The following is a 19,015-nucleotide window of genomic DNA, read 5'->3' as shown; positions in this document are numbered from 1 at the left end:
AAAAAAAAAAAAAAAAAAGAATGGGACATAAAAAAGATTACTCTTTAAGCCTGAATTTGTCAAATTTCCTAGTAGGATAAAAGCCAGGTTTGTTATGATATAAGAAACAGTTGGCTTCTAGCTCTGCTTTGACTTGATTTAGTATTACATTCGGACTGACCTGGAGATCTGCGAGTGCTGATACCTGGGCTCTGATGCTTTCTTACCACAAGTCATGCATACAGTGTAACGGCTGCTGTCTCTGTGGCTTGTGCTTGTGCCTCGATGGCAGGCATGACAGCTGATACAGTATTTCGGGATCAAGATAAGCTGTTACCAAAATGCAGTTTTTTTTAAGATTTATTTGAGAGAGAGAAAGTAGAAGAGCAGGAGCACAGGGGGAGGAGCAGAGGCAGAGGGAGAAGCAGGCTCCCCACTGAGCAAGGAGCCCGATGCAGGGCTCAATCCCAGGACCCTGGGATCATGACCTGAGCCGAAGGCAGACCCTGAACCGACTGGGCCACCCAGGCATCCCACCAATCTGCATTTTTAAACCATTGCTGTTAAAAACAAACAAACAAACAAATAAAAACAGAATGCGGGGGCAGTTTATAAAGGGATATACTGGCGCTCAAATAGATACAATTTTAAAATGTTGATCTCAAATTCCTAAATCTTTATTCTGATTACATTGTTACTTATTATGTACTGATTTTCTGAGGGTTTTCCAAGATTCCATTGAGTCTTTTTAATATTTTCATTTATTCAGTTAGAACTAGACCAAGATTCTGTCATCACCGTTGTACAGCATCATTTAGCATTAGCTCCGACATGGGATGTGGCTATATGGGATGTTCCAGACCCTCCCCTAGTCTAACCTCTCTCCTGTAAAAGGCGGCAAGATAGGAATTTCTCTTCTGTATCCTAACATAAAGTCTTTCTTAAAAACAATACTGACTGTAAACAAAATTTATTTAAAATATTCTAGGATTATTAAAATATTTTATTCTAGGTCAACTATATTCCTAAGTTTTGATGCCCTAATTTTACTGTTATTTGTCCTACAAATGAACAAAATGAAATTGATAATCTTGCTAGTGTTCCTCTGACTGATTATCAAAACACTGGACTCTTCACTGAGAACCAAAACAGTGTTCTCATCTTCATTCTGGCAACTGTGTAGAATACGAACTTAATGTGGGTACCTTTATTTAGAATTGGGGACAGTATTTCAGGTCAAATTAATTCTTTACGATAAATGAGAATTTGCAATTATATTATAGAAAAAAATCAAGGGTTTACAGTCTTTTGTTGCTCCATCAGTCAAAATATTTAAAATATAGTACACGAAGACATTACATGAGATGCTCAGTGAGCTGACTTCAAGAAACTTACAACCTAGCCCAATAGAAATAAGAGTTTAAGAAATAAGTGGCAATTTCAGCATACTAGATGCCAAGTGTATGTGCCTGTCATGAAAGCTTACTGATGGAAGTACTCAGAAAAGATCATTAATGGGGTGGAGAATTTCTCTAGAAGGAAACTTTTGAGCGGTTCCTGACCTGACCAGAGTTGGGTAGGGTTTTGAGTGGGACGTTACAGTTGAGGAAAGCAAGGTATAAGTAGATGTCTCAGAAATAATTGAAAATATATACCCCAATAATAAAAGTTCATCGGTCTAGTTTGGGATCTTTAAGTTGCTTGACTTAGTGGGTACCAGATGTGGTAGAAGGCCAGCAACATGCCTACTCACAACATATATGTCTCTTAATCCATACTTGTATTTTAGGTAACTATTCTGTGTCCTTCACTGTTCTTGACTTTAGAAAAAGTGAACGAAACAAAAATACCTGCCCCGGAGAAGCCTGCTTTCTACTTTCTAGTGGGGAAGACAGGCAATTCACAGATTAAAAGGGTAGACTGTGTAGTATGGTAGAGCATAGCGTATATAGACCCCCGCCAAAACGCAAAGGTGTAGAAAGCACTGAAGGCAGACAGGAGCAAGGGTGTGCTTTAGGTAGTATGGCTGGGACAACTCGTGCGGGAAGGGGCATGTGAGGGATGAAGTGAGCAAGCTGTGAGGATATCTGGGCAGGCGCTCCAGGCAGGTGGGAGCAGTGCCAGAAGGGCAGATTGAGAGTGAGATAGGGGCCACCGGAGGGTTTCCTTCAGAGGTGGAGCTTGTTTGACTTAGGTTTTAATAGGTTCACTGTGGCTACGCCTGTGTTGAGAATCGGCCCCGGGGTGGTGGAGAGAAGCAAGCCGACTGGCTAATTAGGAAGCGAATGAGTAGTCAGATGGGAGGCCAGAGTGCCTTGACCCACAGTGGTAGCAGAGGAGGTGGGTAAGTGATCCGATTCTGGACGTGTTTTGAAGGCAGAGCCAAGAGGATTTCCTGACAGGTCGGACGTCAGCTGTGGGATTCCCTATCTCCTTTCCCCAGGGACAGTAAGGTGTAGCCTTGAGGAACCTCAGGATAGCTGAGATTATCTCCTGGCTCTGCATCACTTTGCCAGAGGGATTGCTGAGAGAAAAAGAGCTGTGGTTTTACCACGTCCTTTTTAGGCTCAGGAAAGCGATCAGATCAGTTGAATTAGTGCAGGAGATACTCTGCTGTTGCTGTGACTTCGGGAAGCACAGTAGTAAAACACACTCCTCCCTCCTAGATGTCATGGAGATTGGTGTTTTCAGCAAAGCGCACTCTTTTGTCTCAGCGTATTTTTAGGAAGAAAAGTGTTACATGCTTTCATGGAAATGGTCATATGATATATGCTCTCTGAAAAATATTAATGCATTGATAAAATATACAGACACACAAAGAGGAAACTTGCAGATACAGAGAAACTATTTCCATGGATGTTGTGGCAACAGTTTGTCCTGGTTACTAAACAACATTGCATAACTAGTTCAGAGTTATTCCAGTTCCTAACTGCTTATGTAAGCAAAGATTTGGAAAGACTTACTCAAAAGAACATGGTGTATGCAAACCTAAATGTCTCAAAACTAAAATTTATAACTTTAAAAGTGTAAAATGGTAATACGCAATTTATTGTCCTCAGGTTCCCCATTTACTTTTCCAGGAAAATAAGCAAAAATCAGGTTGCACAATCCTCCTGCTTTCACTACTTTCCTGTAAGCTAACATTGCTGGATTTACATATATAAACCACCTACAAATTTGGAGGTAGGGGAGATTCTTTTTTAAGTTTTTAAACTTTGCAGTATTTTATAAGATGGCATTTAATTTGTAAGTTTAGTCCATATGATTTCTGAAACTAGGTATGTTTGTAACTTTGTTGCTGCTTACTAAGCTTTAGGAAACAGACAATTTAACAGTATCTTTAGACATTGGTTCAATGGCCCTGCGGTATCTTTCTCCTGACCCTTGCTCTAAGCTTTGAAAGGAAATGAACATAGATGTTTGTAGAATCTGTATCCAGACTCACTGGCTGGTACCGTCCACAATTTGTCCACCTTTTATTAAAAGACTTTTAGTCTTCATTTCAAACAATAATGATCATGTCAAGTAGGATACAGTAATTTTTTTTATCCAGAACTCAAAAAGTTAAATGTAACTCTGAGATGGTTAGTAGGAATAAAAGAGGAATTCTCATTTGGGTTGAGAAATAATTTTAAAACATTGTCCTTTGAAATTGTAAGAAATGAAGTAATTAAATTGTCAGAGACATTTTAAAAAGAAGATATATATGATAATCAACAGAACTAACAAAGAAAAATGTTTTCACAGATCTTTTACCATTTAGAAGAAAACAGCACATTTTTTTCAGATACAAGTTATTTTAGAGATCGGAGAGAAAATATTAGAGATGGAAAGAGACTATTTCCAAATTAGTTGTATCTTTGCTTTTGAAGTATATCGTGACCCATATGTTATAAAAACTACCAACAGTTGTGAATGTGGAGCTGACCTTTTAAAAAATGTGTTTTTGGATTGTAAAAAGAAAAAAAATCCAACTAAAACTTTTTAGTCTGTTAAAGGAACATGACTTTCTTTCTTTATTTCTTTCTTTCTCTCTTTCTTTCTGTCTATCTGTCTTCCTTTTTTTTTTTTAGAAGACACAGTTCTGGTAATCTGTAAAATTTACTAAGATAGTACAACTAGAAAAAGATTAATAGTGGGGGTCAGAGGCTTTCTTTTTTTCCTTCAAATAAAATGTACTTTTTAATAAAAATCATAAGGATCATAAGTTCCAAGTGTTTGACTTAGCTATACTGAAAAATGTACCAATTTGAGTTTCATTCTCAGTTTCAAGGTCACAGAGAAAGAAAGCTTACGTAAATGAGTGTTTCCTTTTACCAAAAAATGTTATACAAATGACATTTCAACAAAAATGATTTAGGACTTAAACCCTTCTTTATGAAATGTACAAAAGAAAAAAGAAAAAAAGGAGACTCTTTACAAAAAGATTTTATAAAATACGCTATTTGGGAGCCCAAGAGAGTACTTTTTTAGAATTTCCTTTAGAAAATTAGCACATTTCTGGGAACTGGAGGTGTTGGAGTTCCAGGTATTATTTCTGCCTTCCAGCTTCCTGAGATACTGTCTTTGTAAGCCGTGACCCCTAACTGCTGCAGTACTACCCAGGGTCCCAGGCCTGGGAATCTCAGCTGCACCCCGGGTTCCCACAGCTGAGCTTGAGGCATGCTGAAAATGCCCCACCGCTCTCTCCGCCCACACATCCAGTAACAACTGGTTCCTTCCTCTTCCTGTGGAAGAGCAACATCCTCTGAGATGAGAAGAAATGCACCCTGAGGAATGCAAGAACAGCAGTGAGCTTTTCACACAGGAAATTACTCCAGTAGCACTCTGAAAAGTGCCTATCTCTTGGACTGTCAGCCGGGAATGAGCTTCCTGCTGCTGACCCAGAGAGTGGTTCACTGTGGAGCTAAACACGGCATGTGGGTCTGTCAGAGTTTCGTGGAAAACCGGGAACTCAGCTTTCAGCTGTTCTGTCTGTCTCTACCTGTCTGGTTTTGAGTTATTTGGTGCTGCATACACGGTAAAGCTAGTTGGCTTTGCTCATCTCTTCAGCCACGTGACAGTTAATTATTTGGTGGAAGTAGTCAACAACCTGCTAATATGAATTTTCAGTCATTTCTTTGTACTTTATGAAATCAGGATTTGTAAAATATGTTAGGGCTTCAGAGAGATTAAAACCCCTATAATCAGTGACGTGGCTATTAAGGCCAGTGCTGGTCCTTGTCTAGTTCCTACTGTGTCTTTCCGTTTCCTTTCTTTTACTTTCTGAAGTAGGCATCAGTAGAAGGTAGCATACTGTGTGCACAATCATACATTCTCAAACGTAGATAAAACTCTGTTGCTTTGAACCAACCAACCAACTCCTATCATTTACATTTCAAATGGATTTTTACAGTTGAAGAATGTTTTGGTATAACTTGACTTTTTAAAAAACTAATTCCTATAGCATTTTCTCTTTGCATGAGATAATTATGGCCACTACAAAGCCCGGTTTTTATATTACAAATTGCTTTCCAAATCATTACAGAATTTTGCTGGGTTTCAGTGCTTATGGTGGCAAAATTCTTTTACTTTTCGCCTGTTTGTTTGGATTATTTTACTAAAGCACATACAAGTTAACTTGTTTGTTCTAAGTTGAAGGGGGGATGGAGAAGGAATGCCAGGCATTTCCTCTTCCTTTTCAGAATGTCTTTTTAATGAACATTCCTCTTCTCTCCTCTGAACAAACCATCTCAAGTCAGCTAGGGGCCTCTAAGTGCCTGGTGTCCAGTAATCCAACATATTTCCTTTAGTCCTCCAGTGCTACTGAGGTAGTTGTTTCATGCATTTACTATTTCTTCTTACCTCCGTGCTCCCTTTCAGCCTTTACAGACGTCCAAATCTGTTTCACCAGCTCCCTATATTAAATTCTCTCTGTTAAAATAACTGTTGTGGTTTCTGTTTTCCTGTTGGATCCCAAATGATCATTCTAAAGAGTCTAAGTCATCTTAAAAAATAATAAGATGTACTGACAAAGACTTCTATTCAAGTATGTTTATTCCAGCATGACTTATAATAAAAGGTGGACACAAATCAAATGTCCTATACGAGAGTATTGGTTAAATAGAAGTATAGTATATCCATGGATGGAATATTATATAGCCATACCATATTTAACAACAACTAAGTACAGTGTGTGTGATTCCAGATTTGATCCTGGGTCAGTGGGAAAATTGCTATATAGGACATGATTAAGACAATTGGCAAAAATGTAATATGGGCTGAATATTAGATGATAGTATCAATGCTGAATTTCCTTATTTTGATAATGATACTGTGGTTATATGGGAGAATGCTCTTGTCCTTAGTAAATACCCACAATAGTAATTGAGGTAAAGGGGCATAATGTCTACAGCTTCTCTCAAAAGATTCAGAAAAAAATTAGATAAATAGATAATGATAGAGAAGTTGTGGCAAAATGTCAATACATGAATCTGCATGAAGGGTATATGAGAGTCCTTTTCATTATTCTTGCAACTTTTCTATAAGCTTGAAATTATTTTAAAGTGAAAGTTAAAAATCACTTATAGATCTTCATAGGGAAGTATGATTTTTATTTTTTAAATACAGTTTTTGTTTATCTTTTTATTAAGTGAAAAAAAAGGATATCGTAAGCAATACGTTTCTAATTTTATCAAGGGAAACAAATATGTGTATCCATTCAGTGGAATTCTTTCTGAGCATCTTGTATGTATTGGATACTAACCTGGGCACTTGAAATTTACCCAAGGCCATCCAGCCAGTAAGTAACAAAGCTGGATTTTGAACTCTATCTAGCTTTAGAGAGTGTGCTTTTAACCACTATATAGTGTGAATGTGTGTATGTTTTTAAAGCAGTAACTTTCCTAATTATATGAAGAAAGAAAAATAAGGAGAGAAAACACACGAAAAAAAAATTACCAGGAGGCAACTATTGTTAACATTTAAAATATAGTCTCCCAGGAAGAGGTTGCTGCTGTTAGATGCTAGAGGCTTGGAGAAGGGGCACTGGTCACCTGGTGCTAGTGTGTCTGTAGGGTCAAGGCTGTTGCTGGGAAGAGGCTGACCGGAGCAGCAATCAAACAGGGGGAGGAGTCTCTTCTGTCGCTTCTGACCTCTGGCCTCCCCATCGTGGCTTCTTTTGGCAGAGCCTATAAGGGAACCCACTGGCAAGAGAAAGCTATAGTTTGCAGAGGCCCGATCTCAGCATCACAGAACAGAGTTTTGAAGGGTGGATTTGGAACCAAGAAACATTCTATAAGAGGAATCACCGAATTAAAGGATAGGAACTTTAAAAAAAAAAAAAACCCAAAAACTATAAGGCAAATTCAGTCTATAACATGTGAATTTGGATTCCCACTAGTACTAAATTAGAGTGCCCATTTCCTACATTTTAAAACATATGTCAGGTGTTATACTTATTTAATTATTATGTTTAATTTAGAAAGCCTTTCAAAATGTAATAAGCAAGAGGTGTTTTTATTTTTTAGTGACTTGTGAGCTCTTTAAAAATGTTTATTTTTGACAAATGAAAATTGGATATATTGTATATAAGGTGTACAGTGTGATGTTTTGATATATGAATACATTGTGAAATGAGTACCACAGTTGAAATAATTAACATATCTATTATCGCCCATAGTTACCTTGTGTGAGTGTGTGGTGTGTGTGTGTGTGTGTGTGTGGTTGTGCGCTTTGACCTATTTTCATAATTTCTGCTCATTTGTATTTCTCAAAATTACCTATTTGTGTGTTTTGCCCATTTTTTCTATTTTGTTCCTTTTAAAATTGATCCTTAAGTCATTTTAATTAATAAAGTTGACGGTCTTTGCCATGTGCTACAAAGTTTTCTTTGCTATTTCCCCTTGAATTCTCTTTCTGATTTTTGATAGGTTTAGTTGCATTAACTTCTTGAAAAGTATCATTATTTTAATTTTATGATTTCTTTGGAGTTTGTGCAAAGAAAGTCCTTCCCTACTCCCCAAATATATCTCTAGCTACTCTTCTTAAGGTTTTTTTTTTTTTTTTAATTTATTTATGTGAGAGAGAAGTGGGGAGAAGCAGAGGGAGAAAGAGAAAGTGTATGCAGGAGCTGGGGGGGAGGGGGAAGGGCAGAGGGAGGGAGGTAAGCAGACTCCCCACTGAGCATGGAGCCTGATGCACTGGGCTCTATCCCAGGACCATGAGATCATGACCTGAGCTGAAACCAAGAATCAGATGCTGAACCAATTGAGCCACCCAGACACCCCTTAAATTTTATTTTTGACAATTAAATCTGAAATTCTAGATGAATTAATTTTGGTTATAAGTTACATATTTATAGTTAACAAAGTTATCCTCCATTTGTATTGTTTCTTTCCTCACTGATTTGAACCTTCTTAAAACTAAATCCTTATGTATTTTCTCTGTTTGGGCACTTTATCTTCTGTCTTATTGATCTGTTTGTTCTTGATCTATTTTCATACCTTTTTAATTACTGTAACTTCAGAATATTTCATTAAAATATAGTGCACAAGTTTTCCCTTCAAATGTTTCTTGGATATCCATATGAACTTTAGAATTATTTTGTTAGTTCTCCAAAAACTTTCCTTTGGAATGTTGATGGGAGTTGCATTTTATTTATAAAATAATTTGAGGAGGATTGCCAACTTTACCATCTTGTATTTGCTCATCTGGGAATATAGTATTATAGACATGTATTTTAAAGTTTCACTGAATCACGTTTAGGAGCATTCTCCTTACATGTCTGTGGTTTCCACAAAAATAGTCACCATTTTCTATGTACAATTAAGCATTTTGTCTCCTTACTAAGGATGCACATAGACTCTCTCCACAAATTTAGCTCTAAAGAGGTTAAGGTAGCTTGCCCAGGGGCGCCTGGGTGGCTCAGTCAGTTAAGCATCTGACTCTTGATTTTGGTTCAGTTGATGACCTTAGGGTCTTCAGATCAAGCCCTAAGTCAGGTTCTGTGCTCAGCAGGGAGTCTGCTTGAGATTTTCTCTCTGTCCCTCTCCCTCTGCCCTCCCCCTGCTCACACGCTCCTGCGTGCACGCGTGCTCTCTCACTCTTTCAAATAAATAATTCTTTTTTTTTTTTTAAAGATTTTATTTATTTATTTGACAGAGAGAGACACAGCGAGAGAGGGAACACAAGCAGGGGGAGTGGGAGAGGGAGAAGCAGGCTCCCGCTGAGGGGGCAGCCCGATGTGGGGCTCGATCCCAGGACCCTGGGATCATGACCTGAGCTGAAGCCAGACGCTTAACGACTGAGCCACCCAGGTGCCCCTCAAATAAATAATTCTTAAAAAAAGGTTAAGGTTGGGGCGCCTGGGTGGCTCAGTCGTTAAGCGTCTGCCTTTGGCTCAGGTCATGATCCCAGGGTCCTGGGATCGAGCCCTGCATCGGGCTCCCTGCTCTGCGGGAAGCCTGCTTCTCCCTCTCCCACTCCCCCTGCTTGTGTTCCCTCTCTCGCTGTGTCTCTCTCTGTCAAATAAATAAATAAAATCTTTAAAAAAAAAAAAAAAAAAAAGGTTAAGGTAACTTGCCCAAAGTCACACCAACTGTGAAGTGATCGAGGTGAGCTAGGGCCCAGATGGGACTAAGTTCAGAGCCCAAACTCTGACCCCCCTGCACTCTATCACTCCCGAAATAGTTAAGCTACCCACACCACATGACTTGTCATTCTGAATCCTAATTTTAGCTTCCTTATTATCAATAGGGCTTATCCTAAGTAAATATTTCTTCACTGTAGTATAACATAGTAGCCAAAAAAGCCTGATGAATATTCGTTTGGGGAGAAATGGGGGACAGGTTTTGAGGACCTCAATACTTGGTTGGGAGCATATGGAGAAATAGGCCCTAATGTCAGTGCTTGTAAGTAATTGGTTGTGGAGCCTACTTTGGGATTTTATACATTACCCATTCCTACTTGCCAAGTACTTAAATCCTCGGCATATACCAGACTTTAACAAGCACAAATCCTTAACTTAGTATTAGAATCCTCACCAAAAAGAATTGTGTTTAAGACACACTGTCTCTTATTGATTATTCAGGAGGCATGCCATATAGTGTGCTCATCATAGGTAGTTCAGGCCTAATTGTGTGGGTATAGCTTCCTGGTAAGACTAGTTATTGAGCTATTATATCTTTAAATCTCTTTCACAATAATAGAATGGCTCTACCCCCTTGATAGGGCTTTTTAGCTACTTTTCTTTTACTGCTCCCCCAAGGTCCCCAACCTCATCCTACCATGGATTTTCATTTTTTGTTTGTTCATTGCTTTTGAAGAAAGGATATTCTTTGTGGCAAGAATTGTGAGTGCGTAAGGTTTCTTTGGTGCTGTTATTGCTATCAGTTCTGGTGTGTGCAGGTTTTATTTCCTTTGTAGAATAGGTGATAACCAGTTTCCATCAGATTTGGTTATGTGCGATTTTTATAAAGTGAATCCTATTTTCCACTGACTTTTATTTTTAAACAGAAATATGTTTTCTTCGTAAATGTCCTCAGTTTGCTGGGCTAGAAATCTTGTGGGCAAGGCTGGAACGCATACCCAAACTCATATTTTGTTTGTTTCTCTTGATTTGAGGCTATATACCCATTTGCAGAATCCAGGTAGTCTCCTCCAACCTTTCTTTTCTCTTGCTGTTATTATTCCTCAGATTCTGAGTCCTTACAGTTCCCAGGGACCCGGTCCTTCCGTGTTCATTGCGCCTCAGGCTCTGCTGGTATCGCCTCTTTGGGAGCCATTATGTAACAGCTGTGTTTCCACGTTATACCTTGTCCCCGTAGGTGGGAACCTTCAAAGACATTTCCTAGGTCACTTGGACAACTTCTGTTTGAAACTGCAGGTTCAGTAAAATGGATCTGTGCCCTACTTTGTCCGTTTTCTACATAATTAATATTATGTAAAATGAATTAATTCTAAATGACATCTAGCATCAGGCAGATTACCATGCTGAGGAATGTTATTCCAAATTCTGAAATATGCATTTTGAGGACAAGAATAACAATGAAATTTGGGGATGATAAATAACTAAAATAATTTCTTATCTTAAACAAAACTGGAAAATCATTATTAAGATAAAGTGAAGACAATTGTGTGCTTTGGAAAATCAGTTGAAAATTTGAAAAATTTGACTAAGCACTGTACTCTCCCAGATTTGTACTTTTAGAAAATTCTGTGTACTTTCTGTATAATTCTGTACACAGTAAAATTTCTGAAAAAAAATCAAGATGTTAATGCTATTTTAAAAGTTCTTTCTTTTTCAAGAAATCATTTATATACATAAGTGTTCTGTGAATTATGAATGCATAAAACTGTGGTTGTTTACATTTTGGGCACTAATGTATCAGAGGGTCACATCCTTTTCTCTCACCTCTGGGAAAAACAGTTACTTTCTGGTATACAACTAAATGACATCAACAATTGCACACAAATGAGATTATTATTAAAAAAAATACATCACCATTTTTCAAGTTGAGTATACTATGAGGTTTACCAAACAGAATTGAGGGGAAAAAATTGTTTTAATTTCGAAATAAATGATCTCTTCCCTTAAGTACACTTAAAACTTGTATTCAGAGAGCAACAATTTTCTCAGATATATTAATATTTTAATCAAGTGTTAATATCTTTTTATTTGTGCTGTGTGCTTATGACTATTTTTTATGTATTTATCAGTCAAGGGAAATGACATTCATGGAGTTCATATCTCAAACTATGTTTTGTTTATTTTTAGTGTTCACTTCGGCCCTCCTTCCAGGCAGCTCTCTTGGCAACAGAGGCGTTGCTTCTGCCTGTCGTGGGTCTTACACAGTTAAGCTCTTCCATTATATTCCCCATCATGTAAATGTTCTAGCTGTTGTATCCAGCCATTAACTTATATAATTTTTCCTATAGTATTTTTAGTCAATTTTTTCCCTAAACACAAGAAAGAATAGATTTTATGAGAATCTAGGCAATGAATTTTAAATGGAAAAAAATCAGAGTGTACTAAAAGTTTTTGTCTTTTCCTCCTGCCTCATTCCCTCCTGGTGCCAAAATATTTCTCACACCGGGGTAGAAGATTTGGATCTGGCCACAATAAGTAGAATTTACTTGTTAAACTCTGTTTCTTATATACCCGGCCCAAGAGAATCTGGAGTACCTAGTAGACGGTACATGGAGACTATGTCCAAGCACGCTTGTTATAATGAACAAAAAGGCCAGTGCATGTGGAATCATTTACTCTCTGGCCATAGCTCAGCAGACCCCAAATGAGGAAATCTTGGGAAGGAATAGAACATCCCTCTGAGAACTAACCACAGACAGCTGGATTTTTGTAGGAGCTGAGCTCGGGGCGGTGAACCTTGTTGTGTTAGTGTGATTTGGCCTGTCAGGAGAAGGTTTAATGGACACTGTTCATTCATTTCTCAGAAAGGAATGTGCCAGGTCTTAGGTGGGAACTGGGGGCTGGGGAGAAGGATGAACGTAGATTGTAAATCTAAGCAAAAGCTATCATGGAGAGTTACATGGTACAGTGAGAGTAAGAATTGGGGACATTTGACTTCATTAGGTGTGTGGGTAAGGTAGAATCAGAGAAAGTTCTCCTGGAAAGACATTTGAACTGGCACATAAAACCTTGCTATTCAGCAACCCTCAGTTTGTTTCCTGAGATTAAGAATTCGTCATATCAGTGAGATCATATGATACATGTCTTTCTCTGATTGACTTATTTCGCTCAGCAGAGGGGAGGGGGGTGGGGGGATGGATTAGCCTGGTGATGGGTATTAAAGAAGGCACATACTGAATGGAGCACTGGGTGTTATACGCAAACAATGAATCATGGAACACTACATTGAAAACTAATGATGTAATGTATGGTGATTAACATAACATAATAAAAAAAACAAAAAAACATAAAACCCCCTTCCTATTTAGGGTCACCTGGGTGGCTCAGTGGGTTAAGCATCTGCCTTCAGCTCAGGTCGTGAGCCCGGGGTCCTGGGATTGAGCCCCGCAGTGGGCCCCCTGCTCAGCAGGGAGCCTGCTTCTCCCTCTCCCTCTGCCACTCCCCCTGCTTGTGGTCTCTCAGACTCTCTCTCTCTCAAATAAATAAATAAATTCTTCACAAAATAAAAAAATAAAACCTTACTTTTCAAAATGTGGTCCATGAATAGTTTGAGCATCATCTGGGACCTTATTAGAAATGCGGATTCTCCAGTCCCATCCTAGACCTACTGAATTAGACTCTGCATTTTAATAAGATCCACAGTGGTTTACATGTACATTGAAGTTTGAGAAATGCGACCTAAGCTTCAGCAGTAGTTGAGATGAGAGAGTTAGGAGTACTGGAGTGTGCTAGACAGAAAGAACATTGTGTGCAAAGACCATCTTGCAGGGGAGTTGGGTGTGCCCTAGGCACTGAAAAAGAGGGCTGGAGGCCAGGGATGGATAGGAGCACGTAGCGTCCTGGCAGCCAAGAGAGGAGTGTTTCAAGGGCATGTGTATAGCAACATAGCTGAAAGCTGAGAGAAGGACTGAAAAATGTTTGATGAATTTGGCAGAGATTTTTGGTTACCATTTTGAGGGCTTTTTTTGATGGAGTAATACAGGTGCAAGCCAGTTTGAAATGAGTTGAACAGTGAGTATAGGGGGAAAGGGTGAGCAAAAGATACAGCTAGAATAGATCATTCTTTCTTTTATTCAATACATTTGCTGAATGTTGTTATATAGCAAGCGGCGAGAATGTACAGATGAGGGACTAAGTCCAGAAATAGGGATATATGCCTAAGTTGCTATGGGAGGACAGGAGCAGAGTGGCTAAATAAGGAATGTGCATGTGTGTGTACACATACGCGTGTGCAGACTAGAAAAATATGGTGGGGAACAGAAAGTTAATCAGAAATAACCTCCCAGACGGGTTGATACCTGAGCAGATTCTTCAAGAATTTGCCGGATTATATGGGAAGCAAGGATAGAGTTCAGTTTCTGCATAGTCAAGAAGGCTTAAGAGGGCATGGTGAATTCAGAATACTGTGGGCATTCTTGATTGGCTGCAGCATTTGGGGGGGGGGGGTTGAGGGATAGCAAGAGATGAGTCAGGAGAGAAGAGATGAAACTGGATCATGCATGACCTTGAATGCCATTTGAAGGTGTTTGAATTCACCGTGAGAATTTCAGGAGGACCAGTGAAGGATTTTAAGCAGGAGAGTGACAAGCAAATTTGAATTTCAGATAGGTACTCTGAAAATATGATAAAGGACGGGTGAGGGAGGTGAGACTGGAGGCATAGAAAAGTAGGGGGCACTTGCAGTAGCAATCCGGATACAAAGCTGGGAGTGCTTGATGGAGAGCAGTAACATAGGGTATGGAGAGGAGGTGACTGATCTTGAATTTGGAACTACTGAGTAAAGAGTTTCCCAAGATAGGACATAGAGTCTGGGGATAGAGCATCCAGTCCAGATAGAGACTTGAGAATCTTTAATTGATTGATCAAGCCATAAGGTTGCACAGGATGATCCCAAACTGCGCTCCGTAGTAAATACTGTAGTGATTATGGTGAACCAATGATCAGCATTAATCTCATCCCATTCATCAGGAGGGATCATTAGAAGGCTGTTTATTTGAGAAATGCTGGTTATCTGGTAAATACTATGACTGAAATATGAAGCAGATAAAATTGGTTATGTGTGATGGCAGGAAATATCAGACATGTTTTAGTGGTGGCACGGCTTCCTCTTTAAGAACTGCCTGCCTCTTCCTTTGTGTGTGCACGTGTGTGTGTGTTCACGCGTGTGTGCACGCAAGTTATCATGATTGCTAACCACTCTTTTACAGAGTTAGAGAATCTAGTTCATATTCTCTTTGACTCATGGCATCTGTGAAAAGTATGTTTGAATTTTATGTAGTATTTGTTTTTTTTCAAGAGGATATTAAATCGTTTATTAATTACACATGATAATGGATGATGCACAAGCTTCAGTCCCATCTATAATTTTATCTGATACTGTAATTCAGTTTAGATATATTGCATAGATGTGCCAGCAATCATATTAATAACCAAACACCAAATAAAGTTCTTTTAACCATGAACTCCAGGTCACAACACATTAACTGTCAGTTCAACTACACCAAGGCTTCTGGAGACTGTGGCTTCAGTGCCCAAGCAAGTTGCAAATACATTTCACATGGAACCTGGTATCACCTTGAAGGATTTCTAACTTCACACTGTTAAGGTAGTTTACCAAGATGGCTTCAGAGTAGACTAACTTTACACAGCACATTTTAAAAAAGACGCATTTATTCAGTGCCATGATCAGACTATTACATTTAGCAATTGGCAGCATGGGTGCCAAAAAAAAAAAAAAAAAGAAAAGAAAATCTACATTAAAACCCTTTCTTGGAATGCTTTACATCTTCCACAGAACAGAAACTAAAATAACCTGTTATACAATTAAATCATGAGTGTTTTGCCCATACACATGAGTATTGTCTAAAACATGTCTTCTTGTAGCAGGCTGGCCCTGCCACCACTGTGCTTGGCTGAGGTCACACATCTGTTGTAGCCCGTAGCTTCCCTGTCACTTCTCTGGCTCTCCTCTCCTGCTAAGCCTGTTTCCTGGCAGTGATTAAGACCTTCTGCCACTGCCGTAGCCACTGTGGCTGCTGGAACCACCGTAGCCACCTTGGTTTCATGGTTGGGCAAAGTATTGGCCTCCACCACCATAGGGGCCAGAGCTTCAGCCTCCAAAATGTCCTCCTTTCATGGGTCCAGATTTTGAAGATTGATTGTTGTAGATGCCCAAATCACTGTAGCTCCTGCCACCTCCAGAACTGCTTCCATCGTTATCAAATGCATTAAAGCCATCCCCCCTGCCACCATAGCCACCACCATCACCTTGACTGCCCCCAAAGCCCCCTCGCCTACTGAAGTTTCCTCCGTGACCCAAGTTGTCATTCCCACCAAAACCACCTCCATGATCACCACCAATGTTTCTTTTTTTTTTTTTTTTAAAGATTTTATTTATTTATTTGACAGAGAGAGAGAGACGGCAAGAGAGGGAACACAAGCAGGGGGGAGTGGGAGAGGGGGAAGCAGGCCTCCCACTGAGCGGGGAGCCCGATGCGGGGCTCGATCCCAGGATCGTGGGATCATGACCCGAGCGGAAGGCAGACGCTTAACGACCGAGCCACCCAGGCGCCCCACCACCAATGTTTCTAAAACCACTTCGACCTCTTTGGCTGGATGAAACACTAGCCATCTCTCCCTTAGATAGGGCTTTTCTTACTTCACAGTTTTGACCATTCATTCACAGCACTTTCAGACTTTCTGAATGACAGTGTTGTCTACAGAGTCATGGTCATCAAAGGTTACAAAAGCAAAGCCTCTCTTCTTGCCCCTGCCTTAGTCAGTCACTTCAATTTTCCCGTACTGTTAAAAATTAATCTCTTAGATGATGTTCTTCAGTGTCTTCTTTCATGCCACCGACAAAAATCTTTTTCACAGTTAAGTGGGCACCATGTTTTTGAGAATCTTCTCTTGAGACAGCCGTCTTTGGTTCCACAACTCTTCCATCCACCTTGTATGGCCTTGCATTCGTGGCTGCATCCACTTCCTCCACAGTGACATATGTGACAAACCCAAAGCCTCTGGAGCGCTTGGTGTTTGGATTTATCATGACCACACAGTCCATAAGTGTTCCCCATTGCTCAAAATGGCTCCTCAGACTCTCATCTTCTGTTTCAAAGCTCAAACCTCCAATGAAGAGCTTCCACAGCTGTTGGGGCTCTGGGAGACTGACTTAGACATGATGGTGGCAGGAGGGGAGACCTTAACAATGCTTACTCAGTGACATCAATGGGTAGAGGGTGAGTTTTGTGGCAGTATTTGTAAGTTATTTCTCCTGGACCATTTTTCCCCATGGTAATTGGTTAAAAAGAAAAAATCTTTCTTTATAAATGCAGTCATTATTTTTATTGTCTTTGGTTTCTGGGTTTCTTCCACCAGCAGAATAAGAAAGGGAGAAACACACCTTTCTACACACAAAAATGTTGGAAAGGAAAATATTGTATCTCTATCAAACAGTATACTGTTATCATAGCATCATATTTTCAGTTATTTATAATGAAATATCTGTTACTGAAATTCTACTCATAAGCTATTCTTCCTGGAGGCTTTATGCCATAATTTTCAACTATGTCTAGATATATAATCTTCATCAAGGGGTTAAATATTTTACATAAGATTCATAGATTTAAATGCTTGATGTTAGATTGGCTTCCTGTATTGTTATTAGGAAACCATTTTTTATCTATGAAAATGACAAGACCAAAATTTTTTTATAGATGTTGGATCTTTGTCTACTAAATGTCTTTTAAAAATATATACATTTTTCAGGCAGCTGCCTGAAAATGGAAACCTTGTTTTTTGTGTGTTTTTTTTTAATTACATCTGAAAATGTCTTAATATTTTATTTTGGATTTGTCAGTGATTTTTATTTTAAATGTATATTCAGTATTTACTTACTCATTTACTATTAGCATTTCTTTATTAAGGTTCATTCATTTATTTGCTGAACTGCCACCTGCCCTTATATGGTTTATTATCTAATTTGAGAAACCAGACATATAAAGAGGAGAATTAAAAAAAAAAAAAAAAACAACACCAAAACTTGGAGTATACTGCATAGAGAAATATCTTTAATTCAACAAATTTTATTAATTACTTTGTGTGCCTTATGCTTAGGAGTTACTCATCAAGTTGTCAACTGTGTGAAGGAAGGTAAGCTGTGGCTTCTGCCCTTCTAGAAACTTGCAAATTAGATTTTAGAGGAATTGGGGGGAGGATATAATATGATGATACTGATGATGATAGGTGAGTAAATACAAACTATACATTAAACTCTTTATGTACATTCTCACAACAACCTTATAATGTAGCTCGATGTTCTTTTCTTTTTAATTTTTATTGTTAATCACCATACATTACATCATTAGTTTTTGATGTAGTGTTCCATGATTCATTGTTTGTGCATAACACCCAGTGCTCCCTGCATAACGTGCCCTCTTTAATACCCATCACCAGGCTAACCCATCCACCCACCCCCCTCCCCTCTAGAACCCTCAGTTTGTTTTTCAGAGTCCAACGTCTCTAAGGCCTAGACAGGTCAAGTAATTTGTCCATGGTCACATAGTTAATGCATAAAAGATACAGGGTTAAAGGTCTGTGTGACTTGATGTCCCATTCATATGGCCACCATATTATATGAGAGCATAGAAAAATTATATGATGTCACAAATAGCAGAAATGCAAGGAAAAATTGATAATTGCCTTAAGCAAAATTGAATTTTTGTAGAGATTTAGATGAGGCGCAAATTTCATCTGTTTGGGGAAGATAAGGAAAGACTTCATTATTTAGCAAATGCAAATTCAAGTCAACTAATACAATGTACACTGTGTATATTGAATTCTCATAGAAAGCTTTCATTCTCTGTTTTTTGAATGATTTAATGAATAATAAATAGACAGAAGGGTGGTTCTCAAACCCAGCTGTGAATATATACACATATTACTGTTACAATCACAGTTATTATTAATTGTACTATAATATTCACATTATGCTACATGATGAATAGAACAATAAATAAATACAATATTTGCTCTCCGAAAGATGTTCTGTAAAGCTTGCCAGTTTTCTGAATGTAGCTTTTGTTAAATGATTGGATAAATTCTTGTCTTAAAATTGCCTCTTCATAGCACTAAAACAAATACAGCAAGGGAGCTAAAGTCTTATTCAATTGAGTAAAGCATGATGTACTTTGTGTGTACAATTTAAAAGAATTATCTCATGATTTTTTTTTTTTTTTTTAAAGATTTTTTATTTATTTATTTGAGAGAGAGAATGAGATAGAGAGAGCATGAGAGGGGGGAGGGTCAGAGGGAGAAGCAGGCTCCCTGTTCAGCAGGGAGCCCGATGCGGGACTCGATCCCGGGTACTCCAGGATCATGACCTGAGCCGAAGGCAGTCGCTTAACCAAC

General features: G+C 38.7%; 1 protein-coding gene across 9 annotated transcripts in view; it reads left to right on the top strand.

Moving 5' to 3' along the window:
* Positions 1–19,015, top strand: part of POC1B (POC1 centriolar protein B) — a 92,164-nt gene that overhangs the window by 58,661 nt on the left and 14,488 nt on the right. The window contains exon 13 of one of the 9 annotated variants that reach the window (XR_004300959.1): positions 3,039–3,128. The exons of 7 other annotated variants lie outside the window; for them this stretch is intronic. Coding sequence is in view for 1 of the 2 variants with exons in the window: in XM_032416866.1 (XP_032272757.1) it covers positions 3,039–3,143 (105 nt within the window). In the remaining variant the exon portion in view is untranslated. Of the gene's footprint in view, positions 1–3,038; positions 3,163–19,015 lie in introns of those variants that run through there. One more of the 9 variants, XM_032416866.1, reaches the window with a different exon arrangement.

This window comes from Phoca vitulina, unplaced genomic scaffold, assembly GCF_004348235.1.
Source record: "Phoca vitulina isolate PV1807 unplaced genomic scaffold, GSC_HSeal_1.0 scaffold19, whole genome shotgun sequence".
NCBI classification, from domain to species: domain Eukaryota; kingdom Metazoa; phylum Chordata; class Mammalia; order Carnivora; family Phocidae; genus Phoca; species Phoca vitulina.
This window is presented reverse-complemented; position numbering and strand designations above follow the sequence as displayed.